Source organism: Phanerochaete carnosa (genome assembly GCF_000300595.1).
Source record: "Phanerochaete carnosa HHB-10118-sp unplaced genomic scaffold PHACAscaffold_5, whole genome shotgun sequence".
In the NCBI taxonomy this organism is placed as follows: Eukaryota; Fungi; Basidiomycota; class Agaricomycetes; order Polyporales; family Phanerochaetaceae; genus Phanerochaete; species Phanerochaete carnosa.
In genome coordinates, this window is record NW_006767632.1 from 3,030,133 (window position 1) to 3,054,552 (window position 24,420).

Consider the following 24,420-nt stretch of genomic DNA (forward strand, 5'->3'; position numbering starts at 1 on the left):
ATGTGTAGCCACTTTGGTGTCCAGGTCGGGAGAAGTGCCCCTTCTAGTAGAGGGCAGGACCTCTATTGTTCGCAGGCAAGACGTGGAGACGTTCTGGAGGCATATCTCAAGTGTCTCCTCTCGAGTACAAACACTTATGGTTCCCTTCCCCCTGCCAAACGTCCTGTCACGACTACTATTGCCGTCTTTGGATCAAGAAGATCAAACGTTCTCTACGCTGGAAAGCCTCCTTCTTGAAGCTCCCGAGCCTTCCAGGTACTTATACCGTTTGTATCGACGACTTGGAAAGATTGTAATGACTGAATTGACCGTTCATAGTCGTCCATCGGAGGCCCACGATCCACCATGTATTGCAAGCCATAACTCATTTCCGCGGCTTCTGAATCTCACCACCAACGGACTCATTCTACTACATGCTCGTTCCTTCTTTCGGCCTTTACTAAAGACTTTGCACCTTAAGGCTTTCACTGGTTCGGCTTCAATATGGCGAGATCTGCTGGAAGCCCTGGCACAGCTGGCATGTCTGGAGAGCCTTATGATAGAAAGTAAATTCCAAGACATACCCAACGGTGTACGACACTGCACGGACGCAGTGTTAGATCATCCTGTTGGGCTTCCCAAACTGCGCTTCTTGCGTACTGACTGCGGTGAAGTCGGCTGGAAAACTGCCCTACTGCTGAATAACCTCGATTTCCCGACACACACAAGGCTCCATATCAGTTATAATCAGGTGGCCGCTGCAGAAAGCATGGTCAGGGGGCATAGTGCGAGTGAAGAGCGATCTGCTCTCTCTCGCACGTTGTCATCCAAGCTCTCTCGTCGCTCTCAATCCCGGACTGACGCACTGTCCATCCAGACACTACACATCTTGGCTGACGACCACATCGATGGCATCTGTAACGTCGAGGGATGGGAAGCTCTATGTCCACCAGACATTCTGTGCCGATCGGGCCCCTTCGCATTTGCAGACTGGAAGTCCTTGCCAAGCTCTTCGCCGCCGCCAGCGATCACGCTTCAATCGTGCGTGGATAGCATATTTGCGCACTTCGACGAGTTGGACGCTTTCAGACATGTGGAGGCCCTGAAGCTCACGAGCGGACCGATGCAGCGCGTCCGTGCGGGTATTGCCAACCTGCCAGTACACTCGGTATTTGGTCTTCTGAGCAACGTCCGCACTCTGTCGGTCAAAGGATGGCTCGCAAGGAACGTGCTGGACGCCATGAATCCGGCGAACACAGGAGAATTGATGCTTCCCTCGGTAAAGACGTTACATATCCAGACTTTCAAGTTCGGCCTCGCCGAATCGGGTCTGCCTCTGTCTCGCGTGCTGCAACGCCGTGCAGAGATTGGGCACCGTTTGGAGAAACTCGTATTATCGGACTGCATGGGCGTTAAAGGGTCGGAGTTGGAGGCTCTCAGGCAGGACGTCGAGGTGGTTTGGGATGGTCGTTGGTTACAGGGATAGGAGTACATGAGATATCATGTTGACTGTGACCCAAATGAACAATTTCATTCTTGCTCAGAGCTTCCTCGAATAGTGGCGTGCAACCAGAGCTACACGCAGCCACTCAGCAAGCCTAGTGGTCTCCAATATCACAGTTAAACTCAGGAAACTCCATATTCAATGGCCACCTATAGTTGCGCTAATTAGTTCCCCCAAATCGTCGCAGAGGTTCGCGCGGACTAGAATTCGTCATACCTGCTGGTCAATCATCTTGGGTAGATCTCATAGAGGTCAACAGGACCATTGTATGTTTACACTAGAACCACATCGACACGGAGAAGCTCGTCTCCTCGCTGCGCATCGCATGCCACCAGCCGGGCGGGAAGAATAGCAAGTCGCCCGGCTCGAGCGTCGCACACATCGCGCGCGGCACGACATGCTCCTTGAACGCCACCGGCAGCGCGTCCGCATCCGGTACAAACACATCGAGGCTGGACGTGTTGCTGAGCAGCGGCTCCGTCGTGTTCGCCGCGGGATTGTGCGGCTGCGTGCTGGGCGCGTCGGGTGCAGGCGCGTAGGCGCGCATGTGTGGTGCTGCCTCAGGCGGGGCGAGCCAGACGGTTTTGCGGCCGACGACTTGGGCTTTGGGGTGTGCTCTCAACAAAAAATGATGATACCTGTCACCTCAAGACGTGACTTACCGTACAAATTGAAGAAGGGGTCCTGCAGCCCTGTGTGAGATGCCGAGAGCGAACGTAAGAAAACGGCTGCGTCAGACTCACGGTGTGCGCAGGCGAGACTGTGCCGGCAGGGCCCAGCCAGACGTTGATGACCAGCTGGTCTTCGTTCGGCGGCGGGCGGTAATCAGGGTAGTCCGCCGGCGGCCGGGGTGCCGCGTACGCGTAGTCTGGGATGACGATGTCGTCGCGTAACGCGGGGAACTGGTTGAAGAGGTTGTGCTGCGCCAGGTAGAGCGCCGGCCGCGTGCCGTCCCGCGCAGGCACCAAAGCGTCGAGGAAGTCCTCCCAGGGCATGAGCTTCTGCGTCCAGTCGTCGCTCCGGTAGTCATGGCCGACCTCAACGGGGACGATGCGCGCCGGGCCTGCTACGGAGTGCAGATAGTCGAGGGAGTGCCAGGGATGCTCGCTGAGAGCTGGCCAGTCGCGAATGAAACCGGACAGGACGAAAGGCGCACGGGAGCATTTGTTCAGGAAGGAGGCGAGAGATGGAGAGGTATCAAGTCGTAGTATGGGGTCGGAGAAAGTGTTGGGTGGCGGCGGCGATGGAGTGGCATTGGATGTTAGCAAACGCGAGATCCTAGTTGTCGGTGGTAGCATGACTTGAAGTCTGGATATGAACTCATGAATCAACTCGAGCCTTCCTTCTCCCGCTGGCCCGGCCACGATGATGGCTTGGTCGAGGCGCGCCACGGATTCGGCGGCGAAGGCCTCTGTTTGCCGTCCAAGAATGCATGCCAAACTTCGCAGAATACAAGCGTCTGTATACAACCTCCGCCAGCAGAGCGTTGGCTGCGACAGCCGGTAAGCGTGCGATAACTTCTCGTGCGCAATCGAAATCAGCCCATCGAGACTGGTAGGGGCTTCCTCAGTTCCCAAGTCAATCCGGAGCGTCTGAGTGTGTGTTTCCCCGCAATGCATCAGCTCTAGTTACGGAGGTTAAACCCTGAGATCTGAGAAGTCCGTCCGTGAGACTTCCACCTCGAGCAGCAGTATTGTTCTCGTCTTGGAGTCCGTGGGTAATGTATTCCCATAGCTGCAAAGCCCAAGCTCTGAGCTCCTCAGGTAGCTGTGCATGGGCTTCAGCAAGTTGTAGTACCGTTGTTGCAGACGACGTACTTGTTTTGCAGACGCACTCATCCTTTCCGAGGATCCGAACTCCAATCCACAGGGTCGCGTGTTATGATGAGAGTATGCTGGTTGAGGAACACCGCATGATTTCTGATCATTGTAGCGTCGATCACGTATGATCATAGGTTAACACTGCGAGCGAGCAGATCTAGAGTTGCCCACTTACATCTTCCCATAGGCCCGCAGTTCCTTGGATATTGACTGTGACAGTTGGGCGCAGGTCTTCTTTCCCCACTACACCCGACATCCCCGAATCGAGGCTCAAACCTGACAAATGCTTTCGATAGTTGCAATTTTATTGACGACTAAGGGTTTAAATCTGACGAAAATGCCATTTGGGCGCTCTCCGAGCTCCGAATCATCCCTTTCGAGCAATTGTTTTGGCCCGAATATGTCCTCCTGCACGGTCACGAACAATTAATAACCCCAAGAAGAACATCCAGAGACAATGGAGGCGCGACAGGTGCTCCTTGTTGGCAGTGTATAGTGTGGAGCTGCTTTGTCAAAGCTCACTGACTGGCACACCGCGATGTTTCGAAAGGTGGGCTCGATGCACTCCTCAGCCCGATCACGGCGAGAGACAACGTTGCGTGCGATGCCGCCAGGTGTCTGTTCGGATTGTCGCCAACATCCGCGTCGCTGCGTCATCGCCGCTCGATCCTAGATCCCGCCGTGGGGAGCGTGAGAGACCTGCGAGCGCCGATGGTGGGGAACCGACGAGGGCCTGCCTTCCTCCACTTTCCGCCTTCACGGATGGCTCTCCCTGGCTCCTTGTATACAATTCTCCAGTTCCTCATTCCTTGTCCGTACAGCTTCACGCGCTTTGCTTGTGACCGGCCTCTTTGTGAGGCATGCACGCAATAGAACGCGTAACTACCAAATGCGGCGAAAGCTGTGTAACGCGTGACTACGTCAATTTTCTGTCACAGAGTGAGGAAATGATAAAAGGTGCATGGGAGGTCGGGGAGCGTGAGAATTTCCCCCAGTTCCTTCACAAGACCTCCACGCGGCGCCGCTCGGCCCGGGCTGTCCCGTTCCGCTCAACCATGACTTCGAGGTGCGCCACCCCGATTTGGCATCTTCTGTCGTTCCTGACTCTCGCCGCAGGTTGGACCGACTCCTCCTCCTCCTCGACACTGGGTCGTCAACCTCTGTAAGGACTACAGCTGCAAAGCAGCTCGCCCAGCTCGCTGTAAAGAGTGTAATAAGCGATGTAACTATAGTCGAAGACGATATCAAATCTACTCGCCAGCATGCCACCGCCATGAGCGACTCGGCAGCGTGGTCTGAGTTAATGTCTGTGGTGGCAAGGGTCAAGTTTAGTATCATTTCTTTCGAAAGCTACCGCTCACGTCTTCCTTAGATCCTGCCATACCTGCATTCAAAATCCCACGAGACCCGCACAGCCGTGTCTGTCGCGTTATCTCAAATATTCACTCTCGTTCCCCTCTGGCATCCTGGTGCTGAAGAGGATGTCAAGACTCCCGGAGAGGCCGAGGGCCTATCCGTTCCGGAGTTTCCCCACTTCTCGGTTCAAGAACTCATGGAGAAGGGTACACTGCTCCTTGCATCGTCCGGCAAAGAGTTCACAAAGCCGACGGGCATCCTCGCCAGCTCGTCCGAGGTCAAGAAGGCGCGAAAAGACGCGATGAGTCGCCTGGGCCTCGACTTCCTCGACACCGTCGGCGGCGCAGATGATATTGACTTGGAGAAGGAGCTGGCTGGGGACGAGGAGGAGATGACCATAGACAGCGAGAACGGAGTCAAAGTCGAAGAGGGAGTCAAGACGGAGGAAGACGTGAAGCTCATTATCCAGCCTGAGCCTATCAAAATTGAGAAGTTCGAGACTCCTCAGGCAGGTCCGTCCCAGTCGCCGACCCCCGCGCTCTCTCCAGCGCCATCCAACGGCCCGCCGCCAATCGAGGACACCAGCAACCTCTCGGCACGTGAGCGCAATCGCCTGAAGCGGAAACGGAAGGGTGGACAGAGTGCTTTCGTTGTTGCAACGGCACCAAGCACGAGCACCAAGTATAACGGGGCTGCCGTTGCACCACCAAACAAGTACGTTCGTCTTTCATGCGCATACACCCACTCTAATCGTGACCGCAGAGTCCGCCTCGTTGGTGAGGACCGCAACTCGCCATCAAGCCGCGCAGCCAGCCCGAAATCACCCGTCGAAGGCGGCGAGAAGGTCGTTATCGATCCGTCAAAGGGCGGTGCGGTCTCTCCAAAAGCAGAGAAGCAGTCAAAGGCGCTTGACGTCGAACAAGGGCGATGGGTGTGGGATGGTCTCGTCAAGATGCTCGAGGTCGACCTGTTCAGCCCCGCTTGGGAGGTGCGGCACGGTGCTGCGATGGCCCTCCGCGAGCTGCTCAAGAGCCAGGGAAAGTTCGGTGGCATGAAAGGTAAGCTTCTATTTCCCAGTAATCGCCGGTCCCCGTGTTGACATCTGTCTACACAGCCGGCTTGTCATGGGAAGAGAACGAGATCGCACACGAAAAATGGTGCAACGATCTCGCCGTCAAGTTCCTCTGCGTCTTTGTGCTCGACCGCTTCGGCGATTTTGTCACCGACCAGGTCGTCGCGCCCGTGCGCGAGACGGTTTCGCAGACGCTCGCGTCTCTTTTGCTGCACATGCCACGACGATCGGCTCTGCGAGTGCATGCCATCCTGCTCGAGATGATCCGGCAAGACTTCCCCATTCCCCAGAAGCCCGCCAACGGTACCCAGAAGGGCAGGCAGAGCGAGAAGGGCCACGTATGGGAGGTGCGCCATGCTGGGTTGCTCGGAATCAAGTATGAAGTTGCGGTGAGAAGTGACCTCGTGGCTGCAGAAGGCGGGGAGGAGGTCCTGCGCGGTGTTGTCGACGCCGCTGTGCTGGGGTAAGTAAGCGTATGCGGCTCTGATGTGGATATATCTGACTATTTCCCCAGACTTGGCGATCGAGATGACGACGTTCGTTCCGTCGCGGCGTCGTGTTTGTCTCCGGTAGCAGAATATCTTGTTAATCAGCTCCCGGAAGAGCTTCCTCGCGTGCTTGCAGTTCTCTGGAGCTGCTTGAGTAACATGAAGGACGACCTCAGCTCCTCCGTAGGCGCCGTCATGGAGCTCCTCGGCAAGCTCGTCGCGTACGACAAGGTCATCGACATCATCGCCGATCCGGCGCAATCGCAGCCACTCTCGACGCTCGCACCAACGCTCTTCCCCTTCTTCAGACACACCATCCCGAATGTGCGCCTTGCGGTCGTCAAGACATTGCACTCGTTCATGTCGGTGCCGTCACTCCCGCGGGACTGGCTCAGCGTCCAATTCCTGCAGCTACTCTTTCAGAACATGATTGTCGAGGAGCGGGAAGACATTCGCGATGCGACGCTCGCGGTATGGCGCCTCGTGCTGTCCATCCTCAGCGCGGCGCCTGGGTGGCTCGAATCGCTCGTCCCGCAAGCCCGGCTTCTGCAGTGGTACGGCGCGATGATGACGCCGCTTGGCACGCCGATCGACGTCTCCGCCTTCTACGACCCTGCGCTCGCGCGGGCGATGGACCAGGGCACAGAGCGACACAACGTCGACAGGAACATGATTGCACAGGACCTGTCGTTGGTCTCGATGGAGACTGTCATTGCTGCGCGTGTTGCAGCTGCTACGTCGATGGCGTATGTGACGGCTGTTTGGCCTAACTTGGTATGTTTCGTTATCTATCTTGATGTATTTCTGCTGACCGCCCTTTAGGACGAGAGTCACGACGCCATGTTCCGTCCTATCCTCATCCACTACATCGACTCGCCATCTATGCTGCAGAAGTTCCTCGCCGCAATTGTCACGGAAGAGTGGGCGCGAGAATATGAGACCAGCGCGAAGCCTGACGACGCGCTCCTCATCGATCGCTCGCCGCTTGCGAAGGAATTGGCCGCGAAGACGCTCCTCTTCCTGAAGAACGATCCGCCGGCGTCATACCACGAGATGATGTACACGCTCGCGCGGCTGCACAGCGAGTGCTACGCCCTGCTGCACGCGTTCCACCTCGACTGCAAGCTGCCGGCGTCGGCGATCCCGAACCTCGGCGACGACATCGACATCACGGGCACGCGCACCGACGCGTTCACGATCTCGACCGCCGAGAAGGCCGTTGGCGAGATGTTCGACGTGCTCAAGGACACGCTTGGCCGGACGAAGAAGAAGGAGCTCGCGATCATCAAGGAGAAGCGTACCCACGTCGCGGCGAACATCGAGCGCTACGCGGAGGTCAAGGCGCAGTACGACGTCCGTGTCTCAGCGGCGTTTGCGGCGGCGTTCGTTGCCCTCAAGGCGACTCCAGACAAGGTCAGCCCGATCGTGAAGGGCATCATGAACGGTATCAAAGTTAGTATTGCTGTGCTATATATCATCTTTCATACTTACATTTTGATCACAGAGCGAAGAGAACATCCAGCTCCAGACACGTTCTGCTGTCGCCGTTGCCGCCTTTGTCGACTTCTGCGTCCAGAGCGAGCTCAACCAGCCGCCGGAGAAAATCGTCAAGAACCTCTGCACATTCCTTTGCCAGGACGTCGAACAGACGCCGACTTTTGCCTATAGTCGCAAATACACGCGCGGCATCCTCTCCTTCAAAACCCCACAGGCCACAGAGAAGTCGAACGGCAAAGAGGAACCTCCAACCCCGGAAGCTGCTGCGAAAGCGCGCCTCTCGCGGCGTGGAGCAAGTTTGGCATTTGTGCAACTGTCGGAGAAGTTTGGGGACAAGTTGCTCGATCTTGTTCCGAACATGTGGCAGTCTATGGCTGGCGGACTGCTGAGTGCGTGCGTTGGTGGTAAGCTATTCCCCCAATATATTGAAATATGATGCTCAACTGCCTCTCAGATGAGTCGAAGAAGATGGACTCGCTCATCGATTCGCGTTTCGGCCAAGACGTAATCGATTCGTTGAGCGTCCTCGACGCTATCGTCCCCACCTTCCACTCTGGCCTCCACCCCAAGTTCCACGAACTGTTCTCCATGATCAGTCTCGCGCTGCGCAGCAAGTTTGCGATCATCCGCCAATGCGCAGCCCGTTGCTTTGCGACGATCTGCGATGTCATCACCTTGACTGCGATGCGCTTCGTAATCGAGAAGATGGTACCTTACCTCGGAGACGCGCCGAACATCACGAACAGACAGGGCGCAACTGAGCTCATTTACCGTACGCATTTTCTGACAAACTGCCGGTCCGAGGTGATACTGACCTCTCTTTAGATATCGTGCAGAAGCTAGATATCAAGGCACTGCCATACGTCATTTTCATGATCGTTCCCGTGCTCGGTCGTATGAGTGACTCGGACGATGATATCCGGTCGACCGCCACGAACACGTTCGCATCGCTTGTCAAGATGGTGCCCCTAGAAGCTGGCCTTCCCGATCCACCAGACTTCTCTGAGGACTTACTCCGCCGTCGCGAGACTGAGCGACAGTTCCTTACTCAACTTCTCGATGGTAGCAAGGTGCAGCAGTTCGATATTCCTGTCAAGATCAACGCCGAGCTGCGCAAGTACCAGCAGGAGGGTGTCAATTGGCTCGCGTTCCTGGCGAAGTACCAATTGCACGGTATTCTCTGCGACGATATGGGTCTCGGCAAGACGCTTCAGTCGATCTGTATCCTCGCGAGCAAGCACCATGAGCGCGCCAAACGGTACGAGGAGACGCAGTCGCCCGACTCGGTGCACTTCCCGTCGCTCATAGTCTGCCCGCCGACGCTCACTGGCCACTGGTACTACGAGGTCCTCAAGTACACGGATAATCTGAAGCCGATCATGTATACGGGCAACTCGCGTGAGCGATGCAAGTTGATCCCGAAGCTCAAGAAACATGACATCGTGATCACGTCGTACGAGGTCGTTCGTAACGACGTCGCCAGTCTTCAGGACATGAATTGGCACTACTGCATTCTTGACGAGGGCCATATCATCAAGAATGCAAAGACAAAGCTCACAAAGGCAGTAAAGAGCATCCGGGCGAACCATCGGCTGATCCTCTCTGGGACGCCAATCCAGAATAACGTACTCGAGCTGTGGTCACTCTTCGACTTCTTGATGCCGGGCTTCCTTGGAACTGAGTCGAGCTTCAACGAGCGGTTCAGCAAGCCTATCCTGTCCAACCGAGATGGCAAGAGCAAGAGCGGTGAAGCTGGTAAGCAGCTCTGTAAACTTGCGTCAGTGGCTTTTGCTGACAGTCTCTGTAGCTGCGCTCGCACTTGAGGCTCTCCATAAGCAGGTCCTGCCCTTCCTTCTGCGCCGATTGAAGGAGGATGTCCTCAACGACCTCCCGCCCAAGATCATTCAGGACTACTATTGCGAGCTGTCTGAACTCCAGAAGTACATGTACGATGACTTTTCCAAGTCGAACGCTCGGACGTCAGCAGCGGACGTCGTTCGCTCCGCAGATGGAGGCGCTGGTGGAAAGGGTCAGCAGCACGTATTCCAGTCTCTACAGTACCTCAGGAAGTTGTGCAACCATCCGGCCCTTGTGCTCAAGGACTCGCAGGCTATCAAGGAGACGTTCGAGAATGCTGGCTACAAGGGCAGCTCGACAGATCTCAGCGACATTCAGCATGCCCCCAAGCTGCTTGCTCTTCGGTATGTCCTTCATCGGACTGATGGCGAGCGCTGTGCTGACTGAACTTTCAGGCAGCTGCTGAATGACTGTGGCATCGGCACTTCTACATCGCTCTCTGGTGAGACAGCCAAGACCGAGCTTCTCGACACCGACTCGGGCTCGACCGGCGGCGCCTTCTCGCAACACCGTGTCCTCATCTTCTGCCAGATGAAACAGATGATTAATATCATCGAGAACGACCTCTTCAAGCAGCACATGCCGTGCGTGACGTACATGCGTCTAGATGGTAGCGTCGATGCGAATAAGCGGCACGCCATCGTGCAGACATTCAACTCTGACCCCAGCATCGACTGCTTGCTGCTGACGACGCATGTCGGTGGTTTGGGCCTCACCCTGACGGGGGCGGATACGGTCATCTTCGTCGAACACGACTGGAATCCGATGAAGGACCTGCAGGCCATGGATCGCGCACACCGTATCGGACAAAAGAAAGTTGTGAACGTGTACCGGCTGATCACGAAGGGCACCCTAGAGGAGAAGATCATGGGGTACGTCTCCGCTCGTCCTCTCTCCATCAGAATGCTAATGAACCTCCACTGCATAGTCTTCAGCGTTTCAAGCTGAACATCGCCAACTCTGTCGTGACCCAACAGAACTCCGGGCTGTCGTCGATGGACACGGATCTCGTCCTGGACCTGTTCCGGCGTACGACCGAGGAGGAAGACGCGGCCGCCGCAAAGAAGAAGGAGAAAGACGCCACGGCGTTTGCCCAGAAGAACGTGCTCAAAGGGCTGGAGGACCTGCCGCCCGAAGAGGAGTACGCGGGCTTGGACCTCGAGAGCTTCATGGGCTCGCTGTCCGCTCATTGAGAGATCGCTTTGCACCCACTATTCTACCTTGCCGACTCGGGTTTTTGAGCCGTGCCTTCCTTCGTATTGTTATTTGTCCTCCCTTTCTCGGACGTCGCTCAAGCCTAGACTACTGCAGTGTATCATGTTAGTAATTGTAGATTTTAGCGAATACCTTGTAATATACATATTTCGACAGTGTTTTTTAACGAACCGGATGCTCACTTTGGAACGATTTGCAACGCCTCTAGGCCGCCAGCGATTGCTGGGAGTACGTTCCCACCGTCTGGATTTTTTTACTCTCGGTCTTTTCTGTAACGCGGGCTGATGCGTTGAGGTGCTGAGATGGCCTCATGCCACCACCAGAATTGTTCATCCTCGTCATTCAGCCCAGTTGTTGTCAAAGTAACACGGGAAGTCAGGTAGCGGGAGCGTACAATAACAAAAGCAATTTATTGCACGCCCGCGAGGGGTGCAAACGCGTAAACTCGTAAGCCGGGGTAGTTGCATGCAAGCATAGGTGTAAATCGTGGGAACGTGAATGCAAAAAGCCAGGCGCGGACACGTGTGCCTAGAAACTCTGACAGTTCTCCGCCAAGCTGAGGCGTTGTCGAGCTGCAAATCGAACCCTGCCTTCAACTCCTTCAGATACGGTGTGGACAAAACCTCTGTCGCTGCAGGCTTGAGTCGCTCTGCGAGCGCAAGCCGCCTGGCAGTAGCATGAACTCTGGCGATGCGTATCTCGTGGACCATCGTTGCCGTTTCGCGGATGAGGACCGACCGCCTCAAACAAGGGACGCTTCAAGTTGAAAATCCTGGCCAGGTGCTTATGGCAGACGCTACAGCGTTAACGTAACACAACAACGAACCAGAAGCCCAACAGAAGCCTCTGAGATAACGGAAGCTGATAGCTGACAAGTTGTTCACAGCCACTTTGGTCACTGGGGAAGGCAAAGTTGCTCCATGATTGCTTCACACTCCGCGGATCTCCTGTTCCTGTGGCTCTGACGACTGAGCGACCTTGAGAGCCAACATCTAACGGCGCTCTGCTTGTTATTCTGTCGCAGTCATGGGACATCTACACAGCGCTCACTGATGGTTCATGTTTCTTGCGACAACCCTAATAAACAACACCCTTATAAGCGACAGTGCAGCGGATTTCTCATCCGAACCACCCTCCTTACACCTACCGTGATGTGGCAGCGACCCACCGACCTGCTCCCCGTTTTGCAACCTGTCGGGATAGCGCTGGGATGTCTCGTGGTCTTAACTCTATTGAAGTCATGGATGAATGGCAAAACTAGGCGATTGTTGCTTCCACTCCCACCGGGACCCAATGCGCGATGGTTCTCCCCAGGGGGTCGGTAAGTTGCCCACGACGTGCATCGTTCTTCATCCAGTACATCTAATGTCTTCTGCGCCAGTCTTCCGTTCAAATTCGCACAGCTGACAGAAACGTATGGACCCGTCTTCTCATTCAAGCAGGGCACGCGCATCGTCTGTGTCGTGGGGAGGTACCAGGTGCGTCTCTGGTGGCCGTTGGCGGAACGGAAACTGCGACACTACTCACACATGCCGCACCCACAGGCGGCGATCGACATCATGCAGAAACACGGTGCCTACCTGGCAGACCGCCCCAGGTCTATTGCTGCGGGTGAACTGTTCTCTGGTGACAAGCGAATTCTGCTTGTGGGAGCGGGTGACCGGCTCCGGAAACTACGAAAGTAAGTTGGATGGCACCATTGTTTACATTTCTGTTTTATTGATGTCCTTCTTCAGGGCTCTGCACTCGCATTTGCAGCCTTCTATCGCCGTGAAATATAGACCAATGCAAGCAATACACGCGACGAACGTTCTTTTGGACATACTACGAGATCCGGAGCACCACGTCGACCATGCGCGGAGGTAAAGTGCTGGATTCCTTCAGCATCAATACATGCTGAAAATTACGCAGATATGCTGCGAGTGTAGTTATGGACATGACGTATGGCAAGACAGAACCCACCTACTACACAGATCCTGAGGTGCAAAAAATGATCACATATGCAGCCCGGTTCGGCAGCGTAGTTCGCTTAGACTCTCATATAGTCGACAGATTCCCTATTTTTAAGCACGTACCTTTTGTCACGTCCACTCTTCGCCAATGGCACAAAGAAGAGCTTGGCCTCTTCTCCAGTCTTGTGGATGGTGCACGAGCCCGGCTAGTGCGTAAATATATCTCCCAATCGCACGGTCGCTAATAAACCCGCGAGCACAGAAGGACGGCGGTCCCCCGTCGTTCGCTACATATCTGATAGACCAGCAGCAAGAGCTCGACTTGTCGGATGCTGAGGTCGCCTATCTCGCAGGATCCATGTTCGGAGCAGGCTCAGACACAGTGAGTGGCTGATGTCCTGCTCGTACTCCCTTAGACTTCTACTGACGATAGTTGCTCATATGTAGAGCGCCAATGCTATTGCATTTATGATCATGGCGGCGGCTACTCACCCCAAGGCTCAGGCAGAAGTTCAGGCACAGGTAGACAGCGTGATTGGCAGGGATAGGCGTAAGGGCTGAATCAATTTCGCTGTTGTGGTACTTATCGCCACCCCCAGTGCCGACATTCGATGACGAGGGCCTTCTTCCATTCGTGACTGCGTTCTATCTCGAGGTCTATCGATGGCGTCCGGTCACTTATGGAGGTACGCACTACGTAACCCGATGCTCCGATCGGCTCTCATGGGTATAATTTTCCGCAGGCTTCGCCCATCGTGCCACAGCTGATATACGATGGGTATGCCTCAGGAATACGGCGTCTGTTCGCGAGCTGACTCTTATCTCCTAGGGCAATTATGTGATCCCTGCGGGTGCAACTGTCATCGGAAATCAGTGGTTCGTATCACTTTATGATCGCCCGGCTTGTGCTGAAATTCTTCCAAGGGCCATCGCGCGCGATCCGGACGTCTTCCCAGACCCAGAAGAGTTTAGACCCAGCAGGTGGCTTGACGAATCCGGCAGGCTCAGGGAAGACATCAGCTCTTTCAATTTTGGCTTCGGCCGACGGTGCGCGGATCTCGAGACTCCGCCAGACTTTGCGCTAACGCTTAACGCAGGGTATGTGTTGGACAACATGTGGCGAACAAGTGAGCGCAAACGTTTATGGTTCAGCTGGACGCCGCTGACGTTTCTGTAGCTCCCTGTTCATGAACACGGCGCTCATCCTTTGGGCATTCGACATCAAAGAAGATTCCGCCCAGCCGATTGACACGATGGGCTTCACAGACGCCGCAAACGTGCATGTTCGGCCGTTTAAGGCGGTCTTCACCCCGCGGATCCCCAGGTTGAGGGAGGTCGTAGAGTCGTGCATGGACTGATATGGTCTTCGGATGAACGAGACACGAACATGTATTCTACTCAGTATGTGCACCGAAAACATGGCCGTCCGATTCGCACTTGCAGAGTCGAGACAGCCGGGCCCGTCGTCGTCGGCAACCGCAAGCAATCAAGCCTGAGTCTCACATCTTAAGAACACGCGGCGTTAGCAGCCAGCCGCAAGCAGCAGCTGATCGAGTCGTACGGGATCCGAATGACGATAACCAGATTGGGGATGGTGCTGCAGACGACCTTGCGGCAAGCTACCTCCTGCGAAACGCGCCGCCGTACCTCTGGTGTGTTTAAGAATGAGGCTTTTGACTTACGATGCTCATGCTACGATATAGATCTTTCGGTCCGCCGTACTTACTGAGCTTCATATGTCTCGAGATCATCAAAGCTTCCCACCTCCAAACCTCCAAAGAACCTTAGAAGACATCAACACTAAGAGAGACAGCATTTGGAGTATCTCGCACAGCTGGGTCGAACCGGAAGATCGCCATGACGTTTGGACAGCTATCAATGAGCAACAGTGGCCGGTACTACTGACGCCTCTTATGGAGACTCTGACGCATGTCGTGTCGACCTCCTGAACTCGGGCGCGGAGTACGTATGGCTCGACGTTCTATGTCTCCGGCAGAAGGGGGTGAGGTTCCCATGAATGCGGGGTCAGAATCATCACTAGACGTAGCTGAGGCGCAACAAAGCGACGAGTGGCGATTGGACATACCTACCATCGGAAACATCTACCAGTGCAACGCGCACAGCGGTATCACTTGATTCAATGGGTTAGGGCTGCCTCTCGATCTCTCACCTGCAGCCATCAGGTCCTCACGACACTGGTACAATCGGGTCTGGGCGCTGCAAGAGGCCTGCGATGGCTGGTTTCCCGGTGGCCCTGTTCCCAATCGACTTTCTCATCACTCAGTCTTCGAACACCTCCGATCTATCTTCAACACTCGGAGTTACTCGAATCACCCATTTTTCACAAACCTCGAATCTATCGTTGCCATGAGACACTCAGAGCTGGCAAGCCTTCTCAAGAGTCGACTCTGTACCACGGAGCTTGACATAATTGCTGGGCTCGCTCATCTGTTGGGTTGCGTAACGCTGCCAGTATACAACAACCAAACGCCAGTGCTGCTCAAACATATTCCTGACGATATCCGCACGAGCATTTTCTTTAGCTTCGCGCCGTCCACACCGTTCGCTCTTTGGGTGCTGTGGATCCCGCTGGCATATATGGCGGGAAGCCGCGGATCGGGGGGCCTTCGAGCATTTCAGACCCGCTGACGTGACCATGTTACGGCTCTTGGACAAGTCGGAGCTCTGCCCAGACAACCCGCAGCCGCGCTACTACCACGGAGGAGATTCCATTGGCCCGTGTCGCGCAGTTCAAACCACTCGCCTTGGCGTGGGCAGAGCACAAGAGAGCATTCGGTTCCGCCGTCCTGACGGGCTTTTTCCAGTCGAGTTCACGGGCGCACACGGTCTCTTACTACCGCAAGTGGACTACGTTCTCGTGGGGTTTATTTTTTGGACCTGGTGGGGACCATATCAGATGGGGCGTCCTCTCCGTCCGAGTCGACGATCACCAAACCACCAGACTATTTGCGTTGCAGGATGAGCGCATTATGAGACGTACCCGGGTTATCTATCTTTCTGGTGAGGAGGCGTTAGAAAGAACTCGACATAGGGAGGCGTATCTAAGGGCTGCGTCGAGAATTAGGTACATGCCTTATATTACTGGGATTCGGGGCTGAAGCTCACCATGTATGCACACGGCGCAAGTCCCGACCGTCGTTGATTCGCTTGTATACGGTCGCTAATGGAAAAATACTTGTCGTACCTTCGGAGTCAAGCGCAGGCGCTCGGACTCGGAGTGCCCCGTCGTGTGCACTTCAAGTGAATATATTACCTAGCCGCTTATCAATGCGTACAGATCTGAGTCTTCGAGCACCTCAAGAGGGCCGCCGTATCGCTTACTACGAGGTATGTAAGGCCGCTTTGTCACAGTATTTTGCGACCCTTGCCGCTATTCTGGCACCATCCGCAGGATAATGGCTGCTGAACACGAGTGAAAAGCAGAGATGGTGCAGACTCATGCCTGTTGGCCTTAACTGAGACAACTGAGCATAATCAAAATTTTCCCTGTTCCACAACTCAATTTCCATGCAAAGCTATATGTCGGAGTCAGTCGTTCACTGTTGCGATCATGACACTCCATAATGTCACCACACCTGCTCTGTTCGTCGTCTTCGAGTGATTCGCCGCGCTGGCTCACGGCCAGTCAGGTTTACAGTATATTCCAAATTTACAAAGCATCTGTCTTTAATGTCGTACATGCTTGTAGCTCTGCTTGTCAGGGCAGGCCTCCGAGTTCTGGACCCCTAGAGATCGGGTACCTTGCCAATAGCAACATGTCCGGTGATGTAATGGCCACTTCTGCCAGCAGCCTCGCTCTTGCCGGCAGCCTCAATATGTGTCTGATGGGTAGCGGGACCTACAGCGATATCGTTAGCAGGCGACCGACTGGAAAACTGCGCGGCGGACACTTACTGCTCGTTTTGCTTGCCTCGTTGTCTACAAGGAAAGGTTAGCTTGGCTAATCATTTCAGAGTGGACTTACTTGGGGCGCAGTAGGCCTTGAGTCCAACAGCACACCTCGCACCATCGCCGCAGAGATCAGTGGCGAGCTGTTTGCCATGAGGGCAGCTGCCGTCGCAGGCAGGGGCAGTGCCGTCCCAATAGCCTGCGTCGCTCATACGTTAGCCAGGCGCATCTAAGAGTAAACCATGAACTTGCAATTTTCGCAGTCGTCGCGCTCAGTACAACAAAAGGCCTTATAACCTGACCAGCACTCGGAGCCTAGGAGGACACGGATGAGTCATCAGATTGAGGCATCATCAGGTCACTTGTGTGGATAGCTTGCCGCTGTCGCCGCCTCCGCAACCTTTGGTGACTTCATAGAGGTATGGCTCGTCGGTGCACGTGCCGGAGCAGAAAGGCGCAGTGCCTCCAGAACGATGTTCGGTCAGTGGTACTTCCATCTGTGCTATGATCGAGGTGCTCACCGGACCACTTGCAGTCCCTTGCGTGAGCTACCATGACGGCAGCAGCGAAGATAATGAGAAAGGTTGTGCGAATCATTGCGTTGTCGAGGGATGGGGCATTTTCCTTTGCACGATGGACATCGTTATATACACCCCGGGAGGATTAAGGTCATCTATCGCCTCGCTCCATCATATGGGAAGAGAATGCAGATGTGAATGGTGAATCTTTCCATAGCTGGCTCGTTTGACTATCCAGAAAGGGTCCCGAACATCAGGCATCGGCGTGCGAATTTACAGAAAGGGTCTCATAAAGGCTCCGAGTCTATGCGAACGTACCTCCCTGCATATGGCATGGCGTGTTTGCACAGGAATAAGGTCATGAGGGACTCAGCAGGTATACAGGCATGGAAAAGAACACTCGGGCTCAGAAAATGGCCGCGAGTTCAGGAACTGAACCGACTTGAAAGGTATCACAAAGATACTTGGCTGGACGCGTTGCTGCATATGGCGAGAGTGGATCCTACAATCCGAAGGAACGTAGACGACACTTGGAGACTTGGAGTATCCGGCCTTGAGCACAGCCATACGCTGCTCGGCCTATTCGCAAATACAATACGCCTGCATGGAAGGAATGCACTTTTCAAATGACGCAGTCACAAATCATGCAGCGGCTTACCTATTCCGTTGGGCGAAATATAACGACCACCGTAAAAGTTCACATCCACTAACAAGAGGAGAAGCAAACTTGCTCGCCTGATATGCAGATAACGGGCGCGAAGGTGCTATAAGCTTGCTGTTAGTCGCCCAGGCCAGACAGTTGTCCTGAATTCCTCTACGAGGCACTCTAGCCTCCATCCTATGGTCTGTCTTGTGCTGTGCTGGTATGGGGACGTTGGGGTGGCGCTACCATCGGTCGGTCATGTCGTCTCTGGCGCAGAGCGCGCGGGGGATCCCTCGCCGTCCGTCGTCCCTCTTGACGGATCGTTAGAGATCGCAACGACGGCCATGTCCTGCAGACGTACCGGTGCTGCCGGGAGCAACGAGCGCCTCACGTCCATTCCAGGAGTATACATACTTTAACATGGGCAGACCTGAAATCTTGGACAGGTGTCGTCGCCTGTACTGTCCTCCTTACACTCCCAGCCAACCACCGAAGGAAAAGAAAAGAACAGACTACCAGGGACAAGGCACGCTGAGGCGGACTTTGTCGGCTTCACCAATTGCATGCCGCTACAAACATTAGTTCCGATATCACGACCTGCAGGCGCGACGTACGACAGAAGTTAACGAGTACCAAGATAGCGTCGGTCGAGGGAGAATGGTCGCCGAGTCAGAAGCGCATCAAATGATAAGCGCCTTTCTTCCTCTAAAATCATGTCGCGGCGAGTCCGTCTTGCAACCGGGTCCACGACCATGGCAGCTCGCACGCCCAGCCAGAGCAAGACGAACGAGCCAGAAGGATGTCGAGGGGATGGGTGCGAGGCACATTCGAATGCCCTCGGGGGAAAAGTAGATGGAGATGTAGGAGGGAAACCTTGGTGCGTCGCTTCTGCAGGATTACACCGCTGCCTCGCTGACTTGCCCGTCTCCGCGACTGCGGGACTCTTGACGACGACCTGACAGTTCGAGGAGTGAGCATGAGCTAGGGCAGCCACTTGCATTCCAAGCGCGGCATACCGCGGCAACAGCACCCAGCTTACACACCGGCAGTTCGACCGACCTGCGGCGGAGTTGCGTCGGGCTCTCCGTCGCGCAACTTCTCGACGTATAGCCGCATTCGGCGTCGTCCGTTCGCGTTCTGTATATAAGCCACCACGGCAGCAGGCTCTGAGGCCACTCCAGCTCCGACATCCGCGAATGCATGAGGCCACCCGGCCCCGTCCTCCGACAGTTGCTTCTCGGCGCCTCTGAGCTTGCACGCTCCTGCCCTTCCTCCACCGTCCTTGAACCCCAACATCGACGCGCTCGGCGTCGTCTACGAACGCGACCTACCACAATCCCCAGCGATCTCCATCCTCGATCGTCACCGCCACACAGGACATCTTCGCGCGTCGTTTGCTTCGTGTACTGACTTTGTCGGCTGCGGCTTTGCCTTTGCCCGTGCACGCCCCCACGTAGAAAGCATCGAGAGCTATGAGGACGAGGTCTGCCAGCTCAGAGGCTTCCGAATGCGCATGTAGCCCCGTCTCCGCGACATCCTCGCCTGCCCCCGAACAGCGAATAGGCGAACCAGACGCGAAACTCGCGCGCACGAGCAAATGGCTCCGGTTCTTAAACGGACATACACCCTTGGCCTCCAGACGCGTATCTTTCAACGACGATGGTCAGTACTACCGCTCCTGCATCTGAGCTGGGTCTGATAGCACCGTAGTCGAGGATGTGAGTGGCTCCCCGGACATCGAACCGCCGAGGCCACGCTACAAAGGCCTGTTTGGTGCCCTCAAGGTCCGAGGCATCCTCCGATACTTGACGCAGGACTACTGCGCACCGGGCGGCGACGTTTGCGGCCCCGTGGCTGCGTCTGGCGGCGAGCCGCCCCAGGGTCGGTGCCACATTCAGGCGCCACCGGCCGCGCCACGCTCGTTATCCTGTTCTCCGCTCACCGATCTGAGCGACTTGCCGGGACCCTATGCTGAGACACTCGGCAAGACGTCTGGATACGCCACCCACCACGCGCAAGAACACGTTATCGAGGCAGATCCTGTCGCTTCAGTGCCACCTTCACTGTTGTTAGCTGGCTCTCCCTTGTCCGAGGCCAGCTCGCTGCCGGCGCTCACAGCGGACAGCTCGAGTGCTCCGTCGAGCAGCGACCTAACAGACGTGGATATGCTGCCGCACCGCCGTGTCAGGACGCTACGCCCCGCGTTCTCTTGTCCGGCTATCATCTTGGAGCCTTCCGCCTGCGCCAGTATATCGGATGCGGGCGACTTGTCGGACGAGGAGCCGATCGTTTCTCCTCTGGCCGGTGACGCTTTATGGAACAGCTGCCAGCAGTGGCTACAGCTACCACGGGCTGCCGAATGTGCCGATTTTGCTAAGAATTCCGATACATCTACGACCTGTCCATTGCTCGCACCAGCTGCTGCGTGCGACACCACCTCCCACGACCTCAGCACGCCGTCGCCGAAGGCACCGCCCCTCCCTCTCATAACACCCCCTCTCATTTCCGAGCTTCCACCGCTCCCTGAAGGCCCACTCTACTACTCCGACCACCCCCTAGTGACACCCGGAAGACAGACCGAGGAGCGCAAGAGAAAGAACGAAGCGGCAGCGAAGCGGGCCACAGAGGCGGCGCGCCTCAGAGTTGACGCTGCACCGCGGACCGCCGTGTCGCAGGACGTCGAGTGGCTCCTGCCGCGGCAGACGCCGTGCGCGCGATGTCGGCTTGAGGGCGTGCCGTGCGTCGCGCGCCGAGGGACGCGGCGTGAGGGCGCGACGTGTGTCCTCTGTTCCGTGGACGACTTCACGGCGAACGGCTGTCTGCCTGTGCGCTTCGGGCGGGACCCTTGTGAGTCACGTCTGACAGACCTGTTCATGTGGTTTTGGTCTGAATATATTCCCTCGTGCAGCACCAGAGGTGCCTCTAGGGCCCGCTGCTGATCACAGCGCACGGACCCGGAAGCGGCCTGCCAACGACGACGGCGGGGACAGGCGCCCTGAGAAGCGCCCTCGTACGCGCGCTCCGAGGCCGCCGGCTGTGGGGCCTGGGAGACAGAGCGCTCCGCAGGCACGGAGGAGCCGTTCGGCCACACCTGCCGCGAGGAAAGCTTCTGCTCGGCAGCGCGCGGAGAGCCTGACAGCTGGTCGCACGCCGGGTGTCCTCGCCATGAGGGAGCCGTCGCTGGCTCCGGAACAGCGCATGAAACGATCCGGAGCCTGTGCAGACACTTCAGACAAGGTGGAAGAACAGCGCACCAAGCGTCGCAGGATTCGGCGATGATTCGCTGGTGATTGCACATTTGTTTCCAGCCGAGGAAGAACCACGAGCAGCGTCGCTGAGTCGACTCGTGGGTATCCGGTCCCCAGCAAGCCATTCAACGGCGAGGGACGCTGTTCAGACGATATACAGTTGGCCCAACCACTCCGTCTTCGTGCTGATTGGCCTGAATAGAGTTTTTAGATGTGAATCTAGCGCATATACCCACATGTAATTGTTGAATTGCGGCCGGCTATCCATGTACCACATGTAGTACATGTAATACGCTTACCTATTGGATCTGTATTCTATCTTAGAGCTACCTTCGATTTCAGCATGACTTGAAAATGTGTTAGGGATTCAGAGGTTACTCTTGCTCTCGTCCAGATGATCACTCGAAAGCCTCCAAGAACCCGCAGTAGCTGCGATCCAAAACCTTTCAATCAATTGCTGGGAATGCATAGCTTACAAGAAGGATACAGAAAATGATACACCGAGGATTTTACCGCCGTTGTCGCCTTCTTACGAGATGGCGATCCTCTGGGGCGCCTGCTCAGGCGAGGTCTTCGGGAAGGTAACAGTGAGCACGCCGTTCTCCATCGACGCCTTGATCTCCTCGGGCTGCAGACATCACTCGTCAGCACACAAGCCAAACCAGCCACCGCGTGCAAAACGCAAAAACCTCATACCTTGATGCCCTGCGGGAGCGGCACAGACCGCGCGAACCGGCCGAAGCGGCGCTCGCGCACGGCCCAGCCGTGCTCGTCCCTGTCCTGCGCGACACGCGTCGCGCCCGAGATGGTGAGCGTGTTCTGGTGCACGTCGAGCTGCACGTCTTCCTTCGCGAGCCCCGGCAGCTCGAACGTCGCGGTGACGACGTTGTTCTGCGCGTCCTCGTGCACGTCCATCCTGCCGTCCGAGTTGTCAGTGTTCGTGTTCCATAGCCGGGAGAGGTGCAAAACGACGACGGGACTCACCGTGGCCTCAGAACGCGCGAGGCGTCGTCTGCGCCGGTGCGGCGCTGGAGCTGGCTGGTGTTGCTGCCGCCCTGGCCGCGGCTGTTGCCGCTGCCGGCGCGGTTGTTGAACGCCTCGTCAAAGAGGCGGTCGAATTCGGAGAGGGAGACGAAAGGTTCGTAGAAGAAGTTTGACATCTTGGGTGGAGAAGCACGAGGTATCCGAGAGTCGAGTTTGTTGTGCTGCTGGTGTTCTTGCTGAGGACCGAGACGGGTAGTAGGAGGGGGCTTATATCCCCCTGCCCGGGTTTGCCAGTGTGGCCCCGTGGGGAGGAGCGTTGCTAGAAAGCTCGCGGCTATGTGGCGTGACACACATCTAGTGAGTCCCTATGGGTTCCTTCGAACCTTCTCGAACAGCATCCGACGAGACGGAAAAACATACGAGTGTTCTCGAACCTTCACTCTAGGCGACGCCACGAGGGCAGCGCCTATCGAAGGGAACGACACTGCCAGGTCGATCATCGCCGGCACCACAATTCAGCGCAATCGCAAGGTGAGCTCGAGAAGAAAAACCAACTCACACCACCATACGGAATACCACACACTAATCACACAGGACACAGTTGGTGAAAGTACAATACATTGACTACGAGCACAATAATGACACACACTAATATAGAACGGCTACTGTAGGCTGACTACCCTAATTGCGTGAAGTTTATGTCTTGTGATGCACCGGAACAACGAACGACGAAGGGCAAAGTCCAGGAAGGTATACTGTGAATATCGAAGGGGGGAGGGAGAGAAACATCTCACGTGCACTACGTCCGCTCCTCTGCCAAAGGAACCCCTGATCACGTTTTTCGTATATAGGAACCGCGCACCAACAGTAATCGTGCCATGCGTCAAGGCTGGCAATGAACACGTCGGGCGCCGGTAGGGCATTGGTAGAGGAGGGCGCATTCACGGCTTACGGAACTCGCATAGCACCGTGTAAATAGTGTTGAACGCTGTGTAGATTTCCTCCCTGACCTATTGGTCGGCGCAGACAGCGTCAGCATTCCGAATATAAAATGTCCCGAAGGACAAACTCGGTCTAAGGTGGACGAGTAGTTACCTTTGCACCCGTGAGGACAATCTTGCCAGACACGAAAATGAGCAAGACAACCTTGGGCTTGATCATCCTGTAGATCAGGCCAGGGAAGAGCTGCAGCAACATTAGTTTTTGCAACCAACATAAGGCAAAAAAACCGACGCACCTCAGGTTCATATGAACTGAACTGTCCATGGCTGTACGCAAGACCCTCGAGACGAATCGGGAACTTGACGTCGCACGAGCCGACGATGTTCTGGATCTTGAACTCGGAAAACTTGGCGTCGAAGCCGAGCTTCTGCACGATGCGCGCGTACTTGCGCGACGCGAGGCGCGAGTCGTCCTCAGACTTGGCGCCGGTGACGACCATCTTGCCCGACGCGAAGATGAGCGCGGTCGTCTTCGGGTCGCGGATGCGCATGATCACCGCGGCAAAACGCTAACAGAACAGGGACTGACAGATAGTCACCCACGGTCTTGGATCAGCAGACGGGAAGGGTGTACAAACCTTCGGGTTGTACTCCGCGTTGCGCGCGTGCAGCGCGATCGTCTTCAGGTCGAGACGGCAGTCCAGGTTGACGGTCGCGACGATGTTCTGCAGCGTCGGCACGATGCCCTCGACGGCAGTGATGTGCTGCTGTTCGAGCGTCAGTGGCACTGGAGTTGAAGGGATCGTTGTCGGCGCTGGCGTAGATGGGCCGGCGATCGCGGGGGTGTGACTTCCGCTCGCTCCGGGTGACGCTTGCTTCTGGGGCTGCTGCTGGCTCTGCTGTGGTTGCTGCGTCTGGACCTGAGCTTGTGGCGGTTGCGCCGGTTGGGGCTGCGACTGGTACGCGGCGGGCGCGGGGCCAGGGAGCGCAAGACCCGTTGACGGTCCCGGAAGACTAGAGTAGGTGGGGTACGGCAGTGCCAGGCCATTCGTCTGCGGCTGTGGCTGTTGAGCGTAGGGTTGTGGTTGTGACTGCTGGTACTGCTGCTGCTGAGGTGGCACGGGAGCCGAACGGCCGAAGGTGACTTGACGAGCGGGGAGCGCAAACGACATTACGACGCGTCAACTGGAAGATGATATTGGAATGTAATCAGGTGAATGTCGTGAACAAACAAAGAGCGCGAGAGCTCGAGGCGGTCGTAAAAAGATCTAAAATTCGAGAATGCAGCAACCGTGGGAAAGTTGCGAGGGGGGAAGAGCGTGCACGAGAACGCGAGCTGGGGTCGTTATATACCTCACCAATTTCAAACTCCGAAACAAAAACTTTCGGCTGCTTATCAATCATCCACATCAAACCTGATTCCGTCTGCCAACCACC

The 24,420-nt window shown here is 56.0% G+C and overlaps 8 protein-coding genes across 8 annotated transcripts; 3 read left to right on the forward strand and 5 right to left on the reverse strand.

The window, feature by feature from the left end:
• Positions 1–292: 292 nt before the first annotated feature.
• Positions 293–1,651, forward strand: PHACADRAFT_256891 (uncharacterized protein; the record flags this gene model as incomplete). Its single annotated transcript, XM_007396183.1, has 1 exon — positions 293–1,651. The coding sequence occupies one exon, from the start codon at positions 296–298 to the stop codon at positions 1,463–1,465; it is 1,170 nt and encodes a 389-aa protein (XP_007396245.1). The 3' UTR covers positions 1,466–1,651.
• Positions 1,652–1,697: 46 nt separating this feature from the next.
• Positions 1,698–3,102, reverse strand: PHACADRAFT_144885 (uncharacterized protein; the record flags this gene model as incomplete). Its single annotated transcript, XM_007396184.1, has 3 exons — positions 1,698–2,086; positions 2,146–2,167; positions 2,227–3,102. The coding sequence occupies 3 exons, from the start codon at positions 3,100–3,102 to the stop codon at positions 1,761–1,763; spliced, it is 1,224 nt and encodes a 407-aa protein (XP_007396246.1). The 3' UTR covers positions 1,698–1,760.
• A 1,177-nt stretch (positions 3,103–4,279) lies between these two features.
• Positions 4,280–10,983, forward strand: PHACADRAFT_144887 (uncharacterized protein). The gene is made up of 12 exons (XM_007396185.1): positions 4,280–4,624; positions 4,676–5,373; positions 5,422–5,717; positions 5,774–6,194; positions 6,246–6,993; positions 7,048–7,671; positions 7,724–8,120; positions 8,171–8,488; positions 8,542–9,471; positions 9,524–9,917; positions 9,969–10,445; positions 10,502–10,983. The coding sequence occupies exons 1-12, from the start codon at positions 4,577–4,579 to the stop codon at positions 10,764–10,766; spliced, it is 5,616 nt and encodes a 1,871-aa protein (XP_007396247.1). The 5' UTR covers positions 4,280–4,576; the 3' UTR covers positions 10,767–10,983.
• Positions 10,984–11,945: 962 nt separating this feature from the next.
• Positions 11,946–14,199, forward strand: PHACADRAFT_256897 (uncharacterized protein). Its single transcript, XM_007396186.1, has 13 exons — positions 11,946–12,109; positions 12,170–12,266; positions 12,333–12,469; positions 12,525–12,650; positions 12,700–12,949; positions 13,003–13,122; positions 13,188–13,290; positions 13,340–13,426; positions 13,484–13,518; positions 13,570–13,616; positions 13,665–13,787; positions 13,838–13,867; positions 13,918–14,199. The coding sequence occupies exons 1-13, from the start codon at positions 12,033–12,035 to the stop codon at positions 14,096–14,098; spliced, it is 1,413 nt and encodes a 470-aa protein (XP_007396248.1). The 5' UTR covers positions 11,946–12,032; the 3' UTR covers positions 14,099–14,199.
• A 2,150-nt stretch (positions 14,200–16,349) lies between these two features.
• PHACADRAFT_256901 (uncharacterized protein) lies at positions 16,350–17,258 on the reverse strand. The gene is made up of 6 exons (XM_007396187.1): positions 17,171–17,258; positions 17,029–17,112; positions 16,902–16,964; positions 16,726–16,848; positions 16,656–16,679; positions 16,350–16,599 (listed from the first exon to the last, which is right to left on the reverse strand). Exons 1-6 carry the CDS (start codon positions 17,244–17,246, stop codon positions 16,487–16,489), a joined length of 483 nt encoding a protein of 160 aa, XP_007396249.1. The 5' UTR covers positions 17,247–17,258; the 3' UTR covers positions 16,350–16,486.
• Positions 17,259–20,381: 3,123 nt separating this feature from the next.
• On the reverse strand, positions 20,382–21,373 carry PHACADRAFT_256907 (uncharacterized protein). The gene is made up of 2 exons (XM_007396188.1): positions 20,719–21,373; positions 20,382–20,657 (listed from the first exon to the last, which is right to left on the reverse strand). The coding sequence occupies exons 1-2, from the start codon at positions 21,181–21,183 to the stop codon at positions 20,613–20,615; spliced, it is 510 nt and encodes a 169-aa protein (XP_007396250.1). The 5' UTR covers positions 21,184–21,373; the 3' UTR covers positions 20,382–20,612.
• Positions 21,374–21,483: 110 nt separating this feature from the next.
• Positions 21,484–22,275, reverse strand: PHACADRAFT_256908 (uncharacterized protein). The gene is made up of 3 exons (XM_007396189.1): positions 22,043–22,275; positions 21,755–21,974; positions 21,484–21,686 (listed from the first exon to the last, which is right to left on the reverse strand). Exons 1-3 carry the CDS (start codon positions 22,216–22,218, stop codon positions 21,588–21,590), a joined length of 495 nt encoding a protein of 164 aa, XP_007396251.1. The 5' UTR covers positions 22,219–22,275; the 3' UTR covers positions 21,484–21,587.
• Positions 22,276–22,646: 371 nt separating this feature from the next.
• PHACADRAFT_256913 (uncharacterized protein) lies at positions 22,647–24,280 on the reverse strand. Its single transcript, XM_007396190.1, has 4 exons — positions 23,622–24,280; positions 23,280–23,552; positions 23,138–23,227; positions 22,647–23,052 (listed from the first exon to the last, which is right to left on the reverse strand). The coding sequence occupies exons 1-4, from the start codon at positions 24,153–24,155 to the stop codon at positions 22,984–22,986; spliced, it is 966 nt and encodes a 321-aa protein (XP_007396252.1). The 5' UTR covers positions 24,156–24,280; the 3' UTR covers positions 22,647–22,983.
• Positions 24,281–24,420: the final 140 nt, after the last annotated feature.

What these genes read in the sequence shown, in the direction of transcription:
- PHACADRAFT_144887 (XM_007396185.1), top strand. Translation starts at nt 4,577, where the DNA reads ATGAGCGACTCGGCAGCGTGGTCTGAGTTAATGTCTGTGGTGGCAAGG. An exon ending in CGGCTGTTTGGCCTAACTTG is followed by an intron (nt 6,994 to 7,047) that starts GTATGTTTCGTT and finishes CTTTAGGACGAG; the next exon opens with AGTCACGACGCCATGTTCCG. An exon ending in GCTGAGTGCGTGCGTTGGTG is followed by an intron (nt 8,121 to 8,170) that starts GTAAGCTATTCC and finishes ACTGCCTCTCAG; the next exon opens with ATGAGTCGAAGAAGATGGAC.
- PHACADRAFT_256897 (XM_007396186.1), top strand. Translation starts at nt 12,033, where the DNA reads ATGAATGGCAAAACTAGGCGATTGTTGCTTCCACTCCCACCGGGACCC. An exon ending in TCGGAGCAGGCTCAGACACA is followed by an intron (nt 13,123 to 13,187) that starts GTGAGTGGCTGA and finishes GCTCATATGTAG; the next exon opens with AGCGCCAATGCTATTGCATT. An exon ending in GCGTCCGGTCACTTATGGAG is followed by an intron (nt 13,427 to 13,483) that starts GTACGCACTACG and finishes AATTTTCCGCAG; the next exon opens with GCTTCGCCCATCGTGCCACA.
- PHACADRAFT_256901 (XM_007396187.1), bottom strand. Translation starts at nt 17,246, where the DNA reads ATGATTCGCACAACCTTTCTCATTATCTTCGCTGCTGCCGTCATGGTA. An exon ending in GCGCGACGACTGCGAAAATT is followed by an intron (nt 16,849 to 16,901) that starts GCAAGTTCATGG and finishes TGAGCGACGCAG; the next exon opens with GCTATTGGGACGGCACTGCC. An exon ending in CAAGGCCTACTGCGCCCCAA is followed by an intron (nt 16,680 to 16,725) that starts GTAAGTCCACTC and finishes CTTTCCTTGTAG; the next exon opens with ACAACGAGGCAAGCAAAACG.
- PHACADRAFT_256907 (XM_007396188.1), bottom strand. Translation starts at nt 21,183, where the DNA reads ATGGCTTGCTGGGGACCGGATACCCACGAGTCGACTCAGCGACGCTGC. An exon ending in CCCTAGAGGCACCTCTGGTG is followed by an intron (nt 20,658 to 20,718) that starts CTGCACGAGGGA and finishes GACGTGACTCAC; the next exon opens with AAGGGTCCCGCCCGAAGCGC.
- PHACADRAFT_256908 (XM_007396189.1), bottom strand. Translation starts at nt 22,218, where the DNA reads ATGTCAAACTTCTTCTACGAACCTTTCGTCTCCCTCTCCGAATTCGAC. An exon ending in TCGCGCGTTCTGAGGCCACG is followed by an intron (nt 21,975 to 22,042) that starts GTGAGTCCCGTC and finishes CTCGGACGGCAG; the next exon opens with GATGGACGTGCACGAGGACG. An exon ending in CGCTCCCGCAGGGCATCAAG is followed by an intron (nt 21,687 to 21,754) that starts GTATGAGGTTTT and finishes TGATGTCTGCAG; the next exon opens with CCCGAGGAGATCAAGGCGTC.
- PHACADRAFT_256913 (XM_007396190.1), bottom strand. Translation starts at nt 24,155, where the DNA reads ATGTCGTTTGCGCTCCCCGCTCGTCAAGTCACCTTCGGCCGTTCGGCT. An exon ending in ACGCGGAGTACAACCCGAAG is followed by an intron (nt 23,553 to 23,621) that starts GTTTGTACACCC and finishes CTGTTCTGTTAG; the next exon opens with CGTTTTGCCGCGGTGATCAT. An exon ending in TTGTCCTCACGGGTGCAAAG is followed by an intron (nt 23,053 to 23,137) that starts GTAACTACTCGT and finishes GCCGACCAATAG; the next exon opens with GTCAGGGAGGAAATCTACAC.